This window comes from Cupressus sempervirens, chromosome 9 (assembly GCF_028749045.1).
Source record: "Cupressus sempervirens isolate cs-2001-9-10 chromosome 9, ASM2874904v1, whole genome shotgun sequence".
Taxonomy (NCBI): domain Eukaryota; kingdom Viridiplantae; phylum Streptophyta; class Pinopsida; order Cupressales; family Cupressaceae; genus Cupressus; species Cupressus sempervirens.
Genome location: NC_143126.1, coordinates 687,754,704 through 687,773,931, shown reverse-complemented (window position 1 = coordinate 687,773,931; position 19,228 = coordinate 687,754,704). Strand labels below are relative to the sequence as shown.

Below are 19,228 nucleotides of genomic sequence, written 5' to 3'. Positions count from 1 at the left end.
GAGCCTGAAACATCTCTTTGGCTGAACTTATCTTGGAAAGGAAAGGAAATTCAAATGGAAAGGCATGAAAGGAGAATCTATTATAGGAGGTGAATGGATGAAACGGATGATCTTTTGATCGTCATTTTGCTGTTCATTCCATTTTGGAGATTGAATCTTACGAAGACAAACATTGGTGCAGGAGATCCGATGGACAAAAACCCTTTTGGTTTTCATTATAGGATTTGAGAATGAAAACCCTTGTCCGAGAAAGCTGATTCCACTCAGGGATCATAGTGGTGATGATTAGTTGAAGATTAATCAAATATTTGATTGTAAAGAATTAGATTGGTTATCTGCTAACTGATTTTATCAATTGTTCTTCCTAAAAAGGTTTTCAACATTTGGAAACACTCTGTACCTTTATTTGTTTATGTGCAACACTTAATCATTGTGAACTATTTAGATCTACTGTTTTATCTACAGTACATTGATAAATAAGGACTTCCTAAATTTATAACTACTAATTGTATAACTGCATTACATCTACATTTGTATCTTACACCTGCTTCAGCTTTCATTCATTAGGAAATTTGCATATTTCCTAATGTTTGTGAAGAAGATACAAGATCCTATACATCTCATCATGCTCAAACTTGAAGGATTCCTATATGACATAGCAAGCTCACAAAGAATTGTGAAACAGCCATCCAAGTAAGCTAATGATTTTGCAACAATCACCAGCTGTTAATTTTTAAAAAAATAGGTGTACACTATTAAGCCAGTTTATGTGAAGATGGGCATATTCCATTACAACGTGAACAAAACAAATACTAGACTGTCATCCATCTAATCAACGGCAGATCAACAAATAGGTAATCATGTACCACAATCAGTAGGCCATTCATGTTAAATGGCAAATCCAATCTGGCATGAGCAATCACATTCCACATTTTGAAGGCCAGAAACAAACATAAACCGCAACCTGTGTCAATCAAGAGCTATTAATCTATCTCTACATTAAGCAAATTATAAGCCAAATGAAAAATCCAAGAAGACTTTTTAACCCAGAGAAGAGATATTGTTGAGTTTTAATTTCAATGGATGATTTCTTTTGATTAGTTATTACTATAATGCTTGTTCACAAATGTCATAATTCAATTAGATTTATGACTTTTGTTTCGATTAATCATTGACTTTTATATCAATATTTTATTTACATCACAGGTTTGCATTGCAAGTCTAATCTTGGCCTGCATTGCAAGTCAAGTCTTGCAAATAACTTTTCGTCGTCTCTTAACAGAAAGATTTGGAACAGCTTCTCTTATTTCAATACAAAAGGTAATCAAACTGTAAAATTTATGAAGTAGTACTGTTACCTGTGAACAAAATGGCTAAGTGTCTGGGAAGCTTTAACAATATATTCATCTGGCACAATATTGCCATCAACACATATTCTTCCTGATTTTACAGCCTCAACCTGAAAACAAAAATACTTCAAGTAGATTTCCAAAAAAGATTCACTAAACTAAACGGATATAACTGAAATCCAATTGATCAATACCATTCAAATCAAATTGTGCAAAATTTTATAAGAAATAGACAAGATTGGACATAGTGATGTTTTTGTTTGACTAATTAATCCATTTTAAATTATGAAAGTCGATTGGCCTTCTGATTTAATATAACCTTGTAGCAAAGATAACATTATCAGAAACTTCCCCTAACTTCATCCATTGGACTACAAGAACTAAACAAATAGACAATGGATCTCCCAATTATTTGATTGCTAAAAAGGGCTAAAATTCACAAGGTTGGCATTCTATTTAGGCCCATTGTATACATCACTAATTCCCCAACCTACAAACCTACAGCCAACTTGGCTCAATTATCTATACTCTAAAACGTAATTCTAGTTCTTTCATCAAGGACTTTGCCCATTTTGTTAACTTTGATAAAGACAAAAAGAAGGATTCCAGATAGCTTTAATGTGAAGTCCTTGCTTACCAAAATTCTTGATAATGTCTCCATTGAACTAATTAGGTGCAAAACCAATGATGAGATAGCCTCTCCTATGGAAATGTGCCTAAAGTTCACTTTTTTCACCTTTCAAGGTGTGATCTATGAACAATACGATGGTGTTGTCATGGGATCTCTATTATCCCTTGTCGTGACTAGCCTTTACAAGGAACGTTTTGAAGATCTAGCCCCCAACTCCTACCACCTCAAACTCCAATGAAGGAAGCGCTTAGTTGACAATACTAACATATGTTAGCCCCATGGCCTTGAGAAATTAGAAAACTTCCACTCTCACCTTGATAATATTCCCAAATGCATCAAGCTCACCAAACAGCTAGAATCTAATAACAAACTCCTCTTCCTAGGCATCCTTCTCATCAAGAAAGGGATTGGCTACCTTGCTCATCATGTCTTCAAAATATCCACCTACACCAACTTCTACCTACATGTGTCCTCATCTTACCATACTACAAGAAAAGCCAATCTCTTAAAGACTCTGACTACTAGGACCTTTTGCATTTGCAATAAGGGACACAATAACCAAGCATACTCGCACCTTTCCAAAGTTTTCAAATTAAATGGGTCAACAACAAACAAATCACTAAAGCATTCAGACAGACCAAACCATGTGGCACTCAAAAACCAATGGATGATATGCCTATTTATGTCTATGTTGTCATCTTCCTATGCATATAAGGCATCTCAAGAATCCTTCATAGGAAAAGCCTCAATGTGGCTTCTAGCCCTATTCTACAACTATAAACGTCTTCCCCTCCACCAAAGATCCAAGAAATGTTCTACTCAACTTTGGGGTATATAAGGCTGGTTGCTCTTGTGGGATGCCTTATATTGGTGAAACTAGTTGTATCATTAACACTAGAATCAAGAAGCATAGTGATCACCTTAAGCATTAGTAGATGTCAAAATTTGATCTAGCAAAACACTCATCTAACACTATGTGCCACATTCATCTAAGGATACCTAGTTCCTTGCTAAGTAAGAAAGATCTTTCAAAATTAAACTCAAGTTAGAAACCATCTAACCGATTCAATTACGATTAAGGGTGAAAATTGAATTTTATCGTCTTTACTAAACCCTCCAAAAACCAAGCCCCACTCTATCTCACTTCTTTCTCCCCCTCCCTTCCTCATTGCCCTCTATTATTGCCTAAACATATCCTCCTCCTCATTTTCCTCTTCTCACTCTTAGATTCCCTCTCACTACCTGCCCCTAATCTTCATTTCGTCACAGCCAATTGTTTGCTTCCATTCTATAAATTTAGTTCCCATGTGCCAAGTCTTAATCTAAATACAATATCTTCCCTTGCTTGTCTTATTTTCTTTCCTCACTTCTTGTTCTTCCCCATTAATTACCAGATTTGTGCACCCCTACCTCCAGATGTGGGCTCATTTGATTGCAAGTGCCTTTGTCTTCCCTTGCTTGTCTTAGCAAGCTTCTCCATCTTCCTCAACTCTCATTTTCTTTCCTCACTTCTTGTTCTTCCCCATTAATTACCAGATTTGTGCACCCCCTACCTCCGGATGCGAGTTCATTTGATTGCAAGTGCCTTTGTCTTCCCTTGCTCATCTTAGCAAGCTTCTCCATATTCCTCAACTCTCATTTTCTTTCCTCACTTCTTGTTCTGCCCCATTAATTACCAGATTTGTGCACCCCCTGCCTCTGGATGTGGGTTCATCTAATTGCAAGGGCCTTTGGATGCGGTTGTGTAGGTTACAATGCATTTAGGTATACCCACAACGAGAAAGTGTGTTCCCTATGAGCATCCACTTGCACTCAGGCATTTTCAAATGCCTCTGGATGACCAACGGCAATTTTCACTTAAAAACTTCAAAGTGAAAATTTGACTTATAGCATGTGATTAAAAATAGAGCTTTTTATTTATTTTTTCCTCAAAACCCTAAAATGGCCCTTTATGAGACCATTCATTGTTAAAACATATCATTTTATTTACATTTGGTTTCCATTTTGGCATTTCGAAGTGTTAGTGATTTGTAGCTTCAGTCAAACAAATATAATATGTAAATATGTATGAGACATAACAAAGAATATTTCTTTGTTATATGTGTGTGTGTTATTGAAGAAGTTGAAATTAATAATAATTATGGAAACTAGATATATGTAGAGAGAGATATATACATCTATTTAGTATTGTTATCAACTTGAACGACTACTTAAATTAGCATTATTAGCGATTGAGTGGTCGTATATGTTTTGGAAAAGTCATTAGTTTCAGGGAGATGCACTCACCAATGGACGGATCTCCCATGTAGGAGGCACATCCATTCATGGGCGTGTCTCCTCAACTTAAAAAATCCATTATTAATATGCAGTTGACGGCAGGGGTGATAACCACCACAAAACACAAATACAATCAGTCTTCTACGTATTACTGCTTGTCACTATGATATTACTGTATATAATTTAATATCTTCAATATTAATACAACCTGCATTCAGGTCCTATATATATAGGAAGAGCTTCTCTGAAATTATTGTAAGAATTATAAATACATTTTTCAGACCAATACATCTGCATTCTTATTAAACAAAGATTGTGATTTTAATACAAATCTGATCTCCAAAATTTTAACATGGTATCAGAGCAAAGCCTAGGAGAAAAGATGTGATGTTGTCGTAGATTTATATGTTTATTATCATTGATGGAGTCTCAGTCAGAGGTCTGAAAGAGTATTGTAAAAAAATGCATATGGTTTGTGGACAACAATTGGAGATTTATGTTCGCCGTGAGTTGAGAGCACCAAAAGTAGCTGAAAATGATTATCGATCTTTCTAATTTTTGTTTGACCAGACCTAGCTGACCATACACAATGCAGATAAAATAGCAGAGGTTCACAGTGGCAGAGTGATTGAAGCTGGTAAACATAAAGAACTCATTCATAAGCCCAATGGTGCTTACACAGCTTTGGTGGTGCAATTGCAGCAACTGAGCGCAAAGAATGGGCAAATGCAAACAAGCAGTTCTACTGTAAGAATTTCTCCAGCTAGTACTTTATTAGCTAACAGAAGCATACATGCACGGAATGGATCAAACCGTAGTTGTTGATCAAGACGTGTAATTCCAGGGCAAGAAAATATGGGTGAAGAAGAATGCAATGAGAATAAAAATGAGGAGATGAATACTCCTACATTTAGGAGATTGTTGGCATTAAATGCTCTAGAATGGAAGCAAGTTGTTGTGGGTTGTGCAGGGACCATCGGTTACGGAGCTTTGTAGCCTATCTATGCTTTTACATTGGGCTCCATGATAGGCGTCATGTTCTTGAAGGATGAAGATGAGATGAAGCGAAAGATGAAGATCTATTGCACCATTCGTGTGTGTATCCATCTGGGCTTGTGTGTTGAGCTTTCTCCAACATTATAACTTGGTCATCATGAGTGAGTTGCTGAACAGAAGGGTCCGGCTCATGATATTGGATAAGCTTTTAAATTTTGAGATTTGGGTAGTTTGACCTGGACGAGAATTCAAGCGGAGCGTATTAGGAAGTAATTAGTAAAATACTTGCTTGTTATTAACAAAGACCAAAAGGTCAATATATACAAAAGAATTGAACGATGTTTCCTTAAGGAAACGATTGTAAAGAATAGAAACATTCTATTCTAACTAAAAGCAAGCTAACAGATAACTACAAACTCACTAATATTAGAAACATTCTAATATTTACAATAGATTAAAAATAGATAACCATTAACTAATAATAGAAGCTTATCTATTATTGTAATACCCTCCCTTAATGGTTAATCCACAACATCAAATTGTCCTCTGAATTTAACAAACTTATCAGGACCAAAAGGCTTGGTGAGAATGTCTACAATCTGATCTGTGGTAAGAGCATACTGCAAGTGTATTGTCCTATCTTCAACCAATTGTCGTATATAGTGACAATGAACATCCACACACTTGGTTCTTTCATGGAAGATTGGATATCGTACTAATTTGATAACACCTCCGTTATCAACAAACAATGTGGTCATTCCTACTACTGACATCTATGTATCCCCAAGCATCTAATGAAGCCAAACAGCTTCACAACCTACCTTGACTGTCCTTCTTTATTCAGCCTTTGTAGAGGAGAGAGAAACTGCCTACTACTTACTGGTCCATATGACAACACCGTATCCCAAACAGAACACATATCTAGAAGTTTGACTTTTTATCATCAACAGAGCCTGCCCAATCTAAATCTGTGAACCCACTGAGTCTAGGATTAGAACTTCGAGAGTAAAGAGTCCAAAAATCTGTAGTGCCCTTCACATAAAGAAGCACACGCTTTGCTGCCATCCAATGATAGGTCTTAGGAGCTCTCATAAAATGTGAGATGTAGCTGACTGTGAAGTTGATATCAGGCCTAGTAGCAATGATAGGTCTTAGAAGCTATCATAGCTAACTGTGCAGCTGATATCAGGCCTAGTAGCACGCCGGTAGATGAGGTTGCCTACTAGTTGCTTGTATGTAGTACCATCAACAGGAGGAGAATCAGACTTGGTTGATAACTTGAGACCTTTCTCCATGGTGTAGATGCACACTTGCAATCCTACATACAGAATTTGTCTAACAAAGTCGTGGCATATTTGGACTAAGAGATGAATATACCAGAGGACTATTGTCAAACCTCAATACTAAGGCAATAATGCATGAACCCAAGGTCAATCATATCAAAAGACTGGCATAAATTTTGTTTGATTCCCTAAATCAAAGATGTTAAATATCTAGTGATGATCAAATCATCCAAATAAATAACCAGAACGATAATGTCACTGTCAAAAGTCTTGATGTACAAATTTCAGTCTAAAAAACTTCTCTGGAAGTATTGATCACTGAGGTACTTATCAATTTTTATGTACCATGCCTGAGGGGCCTGTTTCAAGCCACAGAGAGCTTTCACTAATCTGAGAACCCAATGTTCTTTATTGGCAACCTTGAAACTAGGAGGTTGCATCATGTAGACCTCTTCATAGAGATCACCATTCAGGAAAGTACTCTCGACATCCATCTGATGGACCTTCCAGTCAAACTATGTTACCATGGCTAGGGCTATTCTAATTGTGCTCATCTTTACAGTAGGCAACTTAAGGTTTAAACTTCTGAAATACAGGAAATGCATTTGATTTCTTTTTAAGAAAATATACCCACAATTTTCTACTAAAATCATCAACAAACAACAGAAAATACCTGGACCTAAGAACAGAAGGAGTGGCCATAGGGCTGCAGAGGTCGGCATGAACAAGTTAAAATATCTAAGAAGCTCACCATGAATCGCCACTGGTGAAAGTTGTGCAATGTTACTTCCCAGCCTGGCATGCATCACAAACACCAAGCTATTGAGTTTGAATCTTTGGCAAATCGAGGACAAGCTCTTCCCGAGCAAGCTAAGAGAGATAATGCACATTTAAGTGCCCATACTATTGATGCCAAAGTGTGCTAATAGAAGAGCACCGAGCAATCATAGCTAAGTCTTGAGAATCACCAAAATCAGTAAGTCAGAAAAGACCATGAACCTCAAGACCCACTGCAATAATAGACTGAGTCACCCTATCAATGATGGTACACTTTTGTGAACTGAAGGCCACATCCAACTGCGGAGAATGTTGTAGCAACTAACTGACTAAGAGTAGATTTAGTTCCATCCCTATAACGTAGTACACATCGAGGAAAATGAGATTCCTCCCAGCTGACTAAATCTGAATGGTGCCTTGCCAACAACGGTGTACTTTTCTCCACCACCAAAAATAACAAAATATGAATAAGGCTGGTAGTCAATGAACTAGTCTTTGCAGGCGTGAAATAACGAGAGGCATCTGAATCATCAATATACCAAGCAGACAACTTCACATGATCTACAGGTCTTTTAGCCATAAAGGCATAAAAGGCGAATTCCTTCTTCTCAATGTGCTCTTTGTTGTTCTCTTTGGGCTGCAAACTTGATTACTTAGAATGGGTAGCTAAGCGTTTTCGACATTCAACCTTCATGTGACCAAACTTGTGGCAACAATTGCATTGAATGTTCTTCTAGGAGCCTTCTGAAGCTGGAGCAGAGGACTTCTACTAAGAAGACTGTTGAGACTTGCCTTACCCTTCTTAAAGGATTTAGCAGCAAAGGCTTGCTTTGTGCAGTTGGAGCTAGAACTGCAATCGAACTGTTATTTCCACCGATCTTGTTGAAGCAGAAGAGTACAAAGATCTGTGAACTTCATATCAACACCAGAAGACATGATGTTGAGAATCTCGATAAAATGCTAGTAGGACTTGGGTAAACTCTGGAGAGTGATAACCACAATGTTCTCTTCTTCCATTTTGCGACCGATGGCAAGCAACTAATCATGGATTCCCTAAATCCTATTCAAGTGAGCCTAGAGCGATGTTTGCTCATCCATGATATAGTAAAAAAAGTCATTTTCAAAAAGAAGGCTTTGCTTTTGTCAGAAATCTCACAAAGATTCTTGAGATGTGCCCATATCTCAGCAGCTGTCTTGTCAAATGGAATCTGAGAGAGTTGATCATCAGCTACAGATAATTTGAGAAGGATCACTGCCTCCCAATTATTCAGATCCCATGTATCTTAAACATTACTAGAGGCATTCGGATGCTATGTAACACCCAGAACAATCTGATCAATATTCTAATATTCAGAAATCGCTATTATCCACTGCTTCCAAGTGCCATAATTCCAACCATTGAATTTTAAATTGCTCTCGAGAAAAATATTAGTCAAACATGCCATAGCACATTTTTCAATGAAAAAGCGTGAAAATCTGTGAAGGTGCATACTTTGAGGCAAAAAACAGAAGACCAAGAAAATCTGAAGGGGCACCCAGAATAGAGCTCGAAAAGCCCAAAAAGAATATGTTGTCAGTCTTGGGATCCGCTGGCTTGAAAATTGAGGCACAAAAATCAAGGCACCCAGAAAAATCTAACAACCCAATTGAGCTCTAGAAAAACCCACCAAGAATTTGTGATCAGAAATAAAAATTCGAGCCCAAAAAGTAGGGTTTTGAACAGAAATGTCCTGAGCTGAAAAAGCTTGAAACTAATGGCAAATCTATATCAGAAAACATAGTTTTAGGGCACGAATCTGTTACTGAGGGTTTTAAGAAACCCTTGGCATTGCTCCCAACCCTAGATGTGCAAAAAAAATGGATGAAAATGCCCAAAAAAAGTTACGTTTTTTCAAACAAGGCCCAAAAAAAAGTGAATATTTATGGCCAATATTCTTAAACAAATCCTAGTTCGAAGCAAATATTTCAAAAAAAAAAATTCGAAAATAGGGTTTGATAATTTCAAAAAAAAATTATGATTCTCAAAAATATTTAAAGAAGCGGCTCTTATACCATATTACAAAGTAATTGGTAAAATAATTGCTTGTTATTCACAGAGACCGAGAGGTCAATATATACAAAAGTATTGAACGATGTTTCCTTAGGAAACGATCATAAAGAATAGAAACATTTTATTCTAGCTAAAAGAAAGCTAACATATAACTGTTGACTAACTAATATTAGAAACATTCTAATATTTACTATTGATTACAAATAGATAACCATTAACTAATAATAGAACTTATCTATTATCATAATAGAGCACTAGGTGCAATGCTATGAAAGGATGCCAATGTGCATGTTCTTTGGATCCGAAAGTGCAAACGTAGGCATTTAATTTGGTTGAGCCCGCATGGGGTGCTGCTCATAAAGGTGGGGTGATCTGAATTGTGTTGCACATGGATGACAACGTAATTATGGTGGCCCAAGAAATCAATGGTGCCAAATGAAACTGTCCAAATGACACCATAGGGAGTTATTAGAGGTGTGCAGTTCCAGGAGCCGCCTAGATCCACTCAGAAGTGGCATTCCAAATTTGTTGGAACATGCTCGAAGCTATGGTTCGAGTGTTTGAAACAAAATATGATACCAATGTAAAACTTGAGAGTAGATCTGACCATCCTTTGAAATCTTTGATGAAAGCAATAGAAGTTTAGAGCATAAAGATTATACTAGTATTATAAAATAGTGCCAATATATTCATTCAATGATAACCAAATGCTTTTACATATGATATGCGATTTCAACTTAGAGCATTACAACATGGCACATTACAAACAAACCCTTACTAGATGAATGCAACTAAGAATTTCTTGCAATTACAAACTAAAATGAAAAAACTTGGATTGAACAAATGTTGGAGACTGAATGCTAAAGACGAAATGATGATAATGCAACTCCAAGCTGCCCTCAGACTTGCTAATCGTACGGCCTGCAGGTACAGCCGTACATGTACAGACTGGTACAGCACCTGGCAAAAATAAATATTGGGCTGAAAGGTGCCAAAAATGGTATAGAAATAATCACCAGGCTCCAAGGAAAATTCTCCCAAAAAATAAAAATCAAACTCCTAGCCAACAGTGAAATATGAGCAAAAATGTATGTCCAAACCGAGAAATCGAACCCTGCTGGAAATGTCTAAATACCAAATAAGCCCAACTTGAAGTAACTGAATACCACTTCCAAAGTGCAACTCTTCAAAGGATATTTCACCTCCTCAGTTATGCAAATCCTTAGGAGACTCCGTTCCTAATGATCAAATGACAATCTGCAGACCAAGATGGCGCCACAAATGCTCAAAGAGGAAAGTAGTGTAAACTCAAGTCATGGAATGTCCAAATGAGAGGCCAAGCACCCTATTTATTCACTTTTCTAAGAAGCCACTAAGAACTTCTAGAAGTATCCATAAAATATTCTTATGAAATCCCTTTGTAATGCACTTTTATATAAAAAGTAACTTTATAAAATAAAAAGTGCAACTCAACTCAAAATTATAATATTTTGGCCCCGCATAACACATAAAATAAAAATATGATAAACCCCATCTCTCCAAGAGCAAATAAGACCATCCAATCCCCAAATAATCATCAGAATGACTCTCTCACCAAAATCATCTGCCTACGAGAGTCCATGATAGGAAAATTCACTGAAAAATAACATGTCACTAAAAAGGGGACATGACAGATGCTCAGTGGTTGGTCAAGTTGCTGCATGTCTATTTCGAGTAGGGAGGGCCTTTCTAAATAGAGAAAGTGTGGGGATAAGTTTAAGATCCGTGGTTGGGAGGTTAAGCCACTGACAATGTTTCCTCTCTCCACAAGATGTTGGGACATGCACCAAGCAAAGATAAGTTATGCATTCAAACATTCATTGATAATAGTTATTTTACTTTTATGATGTTTTCACAAGTAGAAGATATGATGGATTAATTTATATCATTGAATTTAATTATTTCCTTTAATAAAAGCAACCTTCCTCATCAATGTAAATGGTAACCAGTTCGATCGATTGATCTTCCAACTGAACATGGAATATATCTATATGCAAGGGATAGGTTTATCTGATGGATTGTTATTTCAGTCTTTTTATAAGAATAATAATTATGAGCATATTTTCTAATCTTATGTTATTGCCATAGTTAGCAATAGGAAGAAAAGGAATGACACAGTGGTATCTGATGCCCTAAATGATACAGTGGTATCTGATGCCCTAAATGATACAGTGGTATCTGATGCCCTAAATGATACAGTGTAATTGATGCCCTAGATGATATAGTGGTATTTGATGGTATTTGTCATTTCGATAAAGTGGTATTGCTATTTTTTTCCTAAGCGGTATTTATGAACTAACCTGGGTTTCGCAGAAGCATCCCTAGACGGATTTTGGTTTAGAATTCTACAGTATGTAGATTTTAAATTCTGTGTTAAATTCATTGATGGTGTCTTCAATTGTTAGTTATAAAAAATTTGTTTAACTGATTGTAATTGTTAATCTCATTCACATGAACATATCTATTATAACTATCTTCCTATGAATATGTAGTATTAACTGTAATTCCTTGATATGATATGATGTTAGTTAAGACCCAGGAAAAGTGGTTGTTACACATTAGACATGCCACCAATTATTGTGCAGGACTCAATCTTATGATAGTAGCTCCAAAAAAGTTTTGATATAGGATTCATCAATCAACTGATGTTCATGCTAGATAAAGTGAGGCTATGATATCTTCTATGATCAAAATTATGAGTATCCTTCTCTACCAAGAGGGAGTTTGGCACATCCGTCAAAGGTAAACTTGAAAGTCATGAGGTTGATGCATGAACTTGGAGTATCAGAAGGGAGCCACTTTAGCGTGAATGTCTGATCTAACCAAACTAGAGGATAAACACACAGTTCAGTACATTCACTCATGTTACAATGAATCGAAGTATGATTATAAGACAGAAGGAATAGATAGAGGATATGCTTCAATTGATTTTGATTCAGAGGGAGTAGACCATGTCGAGATGGACTCTCTAGTGAACAGTAAACTGTAGCAGTCAGAGGACTATTTCTTATGAGATGAAGTTCCATGTATGTAAACAAAAAGGCTTTTATGCAAATGCCCAACCATAGATGGATACTTGGAATATTATTCATTCAGAGTACATTATCATTGAAGATCCAACAACCAATATTTTCTCCAAGCCTTTTGCCAAAGTGGCATTTATACATTATTGAAGACAAGTTTGGAGATATTTAGTGGAGTCCTTATCGAGAGGAAGATTCAACATCAGTGATTACCTAGGATATATTTTAAATGAGCTTTTTTCTTTGTGACAGAGAAGTTCTAGATGAAATTCCTTTTAATGTTTTCTTCTCTATGAGAGAGAAGTTTGAGGTGAATGCCTTTGTTCCACCCGCTGGAAATGTTCATGGTGGATGTCATGAATTTGTGCAAACATCATGGACGGTGACAATCTTTTATTGATGTTTGTTTGTGGTACTATAGTAAGGTTACGATCTTACAATAGTCTAACCTTCTATTATGATGGATATTATATGGTTGATGTATAAGCAAATCATGATAGAGTATATCTTTTAAATCAATGACAATTGAGAGATAGATATCATCTAATAGATATCTATGAGTTGTATTGTACAAATATATCATGGTGAATTCAATATCCCTGGACAAGCCATGAATTGTAATGTCCCTATGGTAAGTATCATACGAGTGATACGTGTGCACATACCTTATAGACATTTTGAGTACTTGGTGAATATGATGAGACTTGATATCCGTAGGCTATTACTCTTAATATCATTAGAGAATGGTGGATACCTTGTAATAAGATATCTGTAGATATGTCATACCATCTAATGATCAATATGGTGGATGTCTTAAGATATCCACGGATATGCCATACATTATGGGGGACATCTTGTAGTAAGATATCCATGGATATGTCATACAATATGGTGGATATGTTGTAGAAGATATCCGTAGACATGCCATATTATCTAATATCACTTTAAGGGTGATATACTCATTATCCTCCCTAGCTAAGAGGAAGTGTTAGTGATTTGTAGCTTCAGTCGAATAAATATAATAAGTAAATATGTATGAGACATAATAAAGAATATTTCTTTTATATATATATATATATATATATATATATATATATATATATATATATATATATATATATATATATATATATATATATGTTATCGAAGAAGTTGATATTAATAATAATTATAAAAAGCATATATATCGATATATATACATATACATATTTTAAATATTATTATCAACTTCAGCGACTATTTGGACTGACATTATTAACGATTGAGTGGCTGTATGTGGTTTGGTTAAGTCATTATTTTCAAGGAGACACCCATGACTAGAAGAGTCTCCCACATAGGAGGCACATCCATTTGTGGGCGTGTCTCCTCAACTTTAAAAAACCCTTATTATTATGCAATCGACGACAGGGGTGATAACCACCGTAGAACACATAAATACAATCAATCTTCTACACTTGTCGCTGTGTTATTATTATATATAGTTTAATATCTTCAATATTAATACAACCTACATTCAAGAACTATAAAAATACATTTTCCAGACCGTTCATCAGCATTCTAATTAAACAAAGATTCTAATTTTAATACAAATCTGACCTCCAAAATTTTAACATGAAGGGCAGGTGATTATTTTTGAAGAGGATCATTTGTGAGGTGCCAAACAACTCCCATAAAAGAGATCTAAGCATTTGACCCTATTCTCGACTCTTTTAATGGATTTTTTTAAGATTTTGATGGAATTTTTCAGGTTTGGGATGAAATTTTTCAAAAAAAATTCCAATTTATTTTTTAAAGAAATTAATAAACAAGTTTAGCCCTCTATTGTAATGTTTTTGTATCTTTGTTTTGCACTTGTCTTATAATAGTGAGGAATAATTTTGCAAAAATTGCCGGTAGTGAAAGTTGAATGGGTGGGAAAGAAACCAATTAATTTAAAATTGATATAGCATATCCTTTTTGGAATTGGAGATACCACAAGAATTTTATAGGCTCCAAGAGGTGGGGCAAATTTTTTAGAAGTATAATTATTGTAATACTAAACCAAAAAATAGCTCATATTCTTGAATGAAACCTCACTTTATGGACCCTATTGGTAAAGGGATGGGCCATTTATGTGCCACGCACAAATAGTAGGGTTTGTAAAAAACTAAGCAGAGATTGATAAATTGGTTCTAAGATCGAAACAAACTGCTTATACTGGTGGAACCAGAATAAAATGCATTTACCCGTTGATCCAATTGCAGCCTCATAACATACATTCTTGCCCATACCGGAAGTAGAAGATGAAGATGAAGTACAAATTACCACCTGCAAAAGAGCTCCACTGGACAAGGCATTTAAATGGAGGCAAGAGACATTGCTCAACAAAAGAGTTGTGTTGCCTCTATGCCAAGGTCTTCCTTTCAACTTGGTGAGATCACCATATTGGCGAGAAATGGTGTCAACAATCAATAGTGCACTAGTTAGTTTCATAAGTCCTAGGTTTGGAAAGGTGTGCACCACCTTGCTGCAAAGAGAGAGGAATGCTATAGAGACCTCACTTCAACCAATTAGAGATTCTTGGATTGAATTAGGTGTTTCTATTATTTTTTATGGATGGAAAGATACCAAAAATTGTTCATTGATTAATGTTATTGCAGTGTCCCCCAGAGGGGCAATGCTTTTTGGGTAGTTGATTGTCAAGGGAAAGTGACAAATGCACAGTTCATTTTCAAAATTCCCATTGAGCCCATAGAGATGGTGGATAGTGTGAATATGGTTTAGGTAATCAGAGGCAATGCAAAAGAATTGGAGGGGTGCAAGTGCTTTGGTTGAGGGTTGATATGAGCACATTTTTTGGACACCATGCATCCTACACTCCATCAACTTAGTAATGCAACAAATTGGTACTCAAATAGAGTGGGTTTATAAAATATATGTAGAGGGCGAGGATATCCTAACGTTTGTGACGAACCACCAAATGTCAAAGTCAGTATTCCGATCTTTCTCAAGATTGGAGTTGTTGAAAGTAAATAGTAAATTTATTTATTTATTTAATTTTAATTATGTTAAATTCATATATCAATTTGTATATAAATTTGCTTAATATTTATCATTTTTTTAATGTGTTATTTACATAATGATATTGATATTAACTTAGGTTGCTAAGATCATATTTTCAAATTTCATCTCATACTATTGTTATGAGATGACTTTTCAAGGTGAGATAGGCATTGGATCAAATGGTTATTTGCAACCAATGGGGTGTATAGAAGGCTACACATTCAAAGAGGGTCAAAAAGGTCAAAATATTGGTCTTGGATGACAATTAGTGGGCTCGTGTGGAATATATTTTGAAATTCACCAAGCCTATCATGGCTATTCTCTGATTTATTGATACATATGCACCTCGTTTAGGGGATGTCTACAATGGCATGGACACAATGGTAGAGAAAGTAAAATTGAAAATACAAAAACAAGAGGATGACACCATAGAATGTGAAACCTTATGCAATAAAGTGGAATCAATCTCTGAGGTACTATCTCAAACTAGTGAAACCTTATGAAACCCCATTGCACCTCCTTACATATGCCCTATCTCCGAGGTACTATAGAAAGAAAGTAATTGCTATGTTAGGGAGATTAGCGCCATAAAGAGATGAAGAAGTCACTAATGGGTACACACGGGCATAGAGTAGACCTCAAAGATGAATAAGTGGATAAAGAAGTTCAGCAAGAATTTGGCATGTTTGCCTCAGGGAGAAGTCATACTCCAATAGCTATTTTTTAACAACCATGAAAGTTGTCACATGGTGGTACATCTATGGTCAAAGTACCTCCAACCTCTTGCAACCAAGATCCTCTAAAAGTAAGTTGTTTTGGGTTTTTTACCACTTGTATTCTACAATTAAGTACTTAACATTCTTTAATTTACTTTGCATTTTTTATTTTTTATTTTGTGAAAACTATCCAAGTTGCAAGATCTCCTACCACTAAATGGAATTGAAGAACATACTCCTTTGTCCACTACGTGAAGCATAACTGGTTGGGTTCAAAAAAGGTGAAAACTTGGTTTATCTTCTATTATGCAAGGAGGGACATTACAAGGATGGGGTAGCAAAGCTTTGGGATGTAGCCCTTGAATGTACCAACTTGGATGAACTGTTGAGGATCTTACCAGACTTACTACAGCTTACAATGATGATGATTACATCCCTACACATGGTACATCTAGTGTGACTGGAACCGCTTTGGGTTCAAATGATTCTGAACTTGCAGCAGCTGGAGATGAAACTCCAATAGATTATTTTTTATAATTTTCTTTTGATGACTAAGGAGTCATGAACTAAATTTTGTTATTGTAATGATATTTTGATTTTCATTGGAATATTCATCATAGAGATACAAGATATTGCTTATTTGAATATTTGTGAACTAACATTTGGAATTTATGATTTAACATTTATCTTTGGCATTTAGCATTGATCAATGATGAAGTATCATATTATCAAATAATTTAATTATGTATATTTCATTTTTTGTATATATAAATTTATAATGTGTACATAAACGTACCCAAACGCATCCAAAACTCCCAAAAAAAAAGTTTGTGTATCCACATACCAGGGTCTCGTACCCACATCTGCATTTGGATTTGAATTGCTAACTTAGCCTTCCACTCCTTTCCCAGTAGATGAATAAACTCCCTTCATCTTATAATTCATGATTATTATTTTTTTGAGCCTTTTTTGGTAACTTTTAGTTTGCCCTTGTTTAAATTATTTCTTAACTCTATTCAGTTCTCCTTTATTATAATCATTTGTAATATAATTTTTGTAGTGCTTTTTGTATCAATTATAATATCATTAACAATATTTTTTATACTATTGTGCTCTTATTAATTCTCTCAATTCTTCATCTTTCTATATGGGACCCAATCTCCTCTAGATTTTTTGAAATAATTATCTTTTCTTTTTGTCTAATTTCTTCAGTTTGTATCTTATATTATTAATGTTTTTCACTTTTCTCTTCTTTCTTTTACTCATTCCATACCTTTTACATCTATAAATTGCTTTCAATTATATTAGTAATTATATAATTTTACTTTCTTCATGTTTTATATTTTTTGTCAGTCATAAGAATGGTTATCATTTGTATTATGTTATTTTCTTATTTCAAATTATTAATCTCTATACTATTATCAGCCATTTTCTAATTTCTTCCAATCTTATTATTTTTTTATTTCAACATTTTGCCAAAGGTTTTTTTATCATTGTTGTGATGATTTCTTCAGATCTTCTACATCAACTTTTTCAACAGTTTTTTAACTTTATTGTCTACTGTTCAGAAATTTATAGCTAATTTTATAATATTTCACTACATCTTACAATTTTTTCATTTTTATTTCATTATTCTCTTAATCTTTTTCAAATAATTTCTTTCTTGAAACTTTTCCGTTTCTTGTCCCTTTTCTGTTCTTAATGTTAATAATATTTTTCATAATAATTTCTTGCTACATTAATAATAATTTCTCACAAGTTTATCAATTTTTCACTTTTCTTGTCCTAACAGCCCAACTTCTTAAATTGCATTAATTTATTTGGTATGTATCATTGCAATAGTTTAACATGAAATTGCTTCTTATTTTTTCTAGAATTTTAACATTTACTATTGAACTGTTTTATTACATCAGAGTTATTGTGTTAATAAATCCCCTTTCATTAAGATACTATGTCATTTTGTTCAAATTACTCGTATCAAAAGCTCTACCATAATATTGGCTATATAGCATTTATATTAATTCCTTGCATACATCATACAATTCCATCCATTTATTCTTTTTGTTGTCTCATAAGTAACAACTCATTTTCTTGTTCTCCACACCTCAGCTTTCCTCTCATTTAAAGGTTTTTGTCTGCAATTCAACTTTTATTTTCCAACTCATCCTAATGATGGGTAACTGAGTATTATCTGAAACATAAATACAGCTAAAACATACACTTAATCCAAAAGCGCAACTGTGTAAAATCATGTCTATGTAAACCTTACAAAATTTCTACATTGATATTCATGAAAGTGCAGTTTACAAATATTTGCAGCATACATAATATTCATAGGGTCGTTGTCTAAACTCATGTGAGAACAAATCCACTACTGTCTTTCCAGCCCATCTTTTCTTAACCTGCAAATTAAAAAAAAGAATACACTTCAGCCATGTAAGAACTCAGGTCAAATAGATATATAAAGATGAAAACCATCAGCATAAATACTCTGTAATTTTCTTAACTTGTATGGAATATTGACATCCGAATCCTGTAATGTAGGAACTAGAAACAATCATCTATCCAGTCCAGATGTAACAAATATGCATCAAATGAAACAATTTCTAAGCACCCACTTCCAGCAAACAAAATTAAGTAATAAGGTTGACCATTTTTAGAACGCCCATTCTGAGACAGTGAATCTGATGGCATCTTATAGGAATGGCATCCACTAAAGCAACGCACATAAGAAGTAAAGGTTTATCCTAGCACAGTCCATGTTATATTTGTATACTATAATATGCACATCCAGAATTTCACACAGCATACCCGACATGGACCACAAAAAAGCTTGTGCATAACCCAAAGCAATTACAGAAATACAAGTGCAGTCCAAATAATTCAATTATTAGTAGTTCTCCAGTGGGCACTGTTTTAACAATGTTACTTGTCAGGATGAGTCTAGATGCAATATTATCAATTATTAGTAATAATTCAATTCAATTATTAGTAGTTCTCCAGTGGGCACAAATGATGGTTATCCCGCCTCACCACTATTTGCAT

General features: G+C 34.8%; 1 protein-coding gene across 6 annotated transcripts in view; it reads right to left on the bottom strand.

Annotated features, from left to right (window-relative positions):
• The window catches only part of LOC149540592 (RNA pseudouridine synthase 7-like), a 232,021-nt gene that overhangs the window by 167,557 nt on the left and 45,236 nt on the right, over positions 1-19,228 (bottom strand). For all 6 annotated transcript variants that reach the window (XR_016356420.1, XR_016356421.1, XR_016356422.1 and 3 more), the window contains 2 exons: positions 18,508-18,585; positions 1,359-1,459 (listed from right to left, as the gene is read on the bottom strand). Coding sequence is in view for 3 of the 6 variants with exons in the window: in XM_089801689.1 (XP_089657815.1) it covers positions 1,359-1,459; positions 18,508-18,585 (179 nt within the window). In the remaining 3 variants the exon portion in view is untranslated. The remainder of the gene's footprint in view (positions 1-1,358; positions 1,460-18,507; positions 18,586-19,228) is intronic.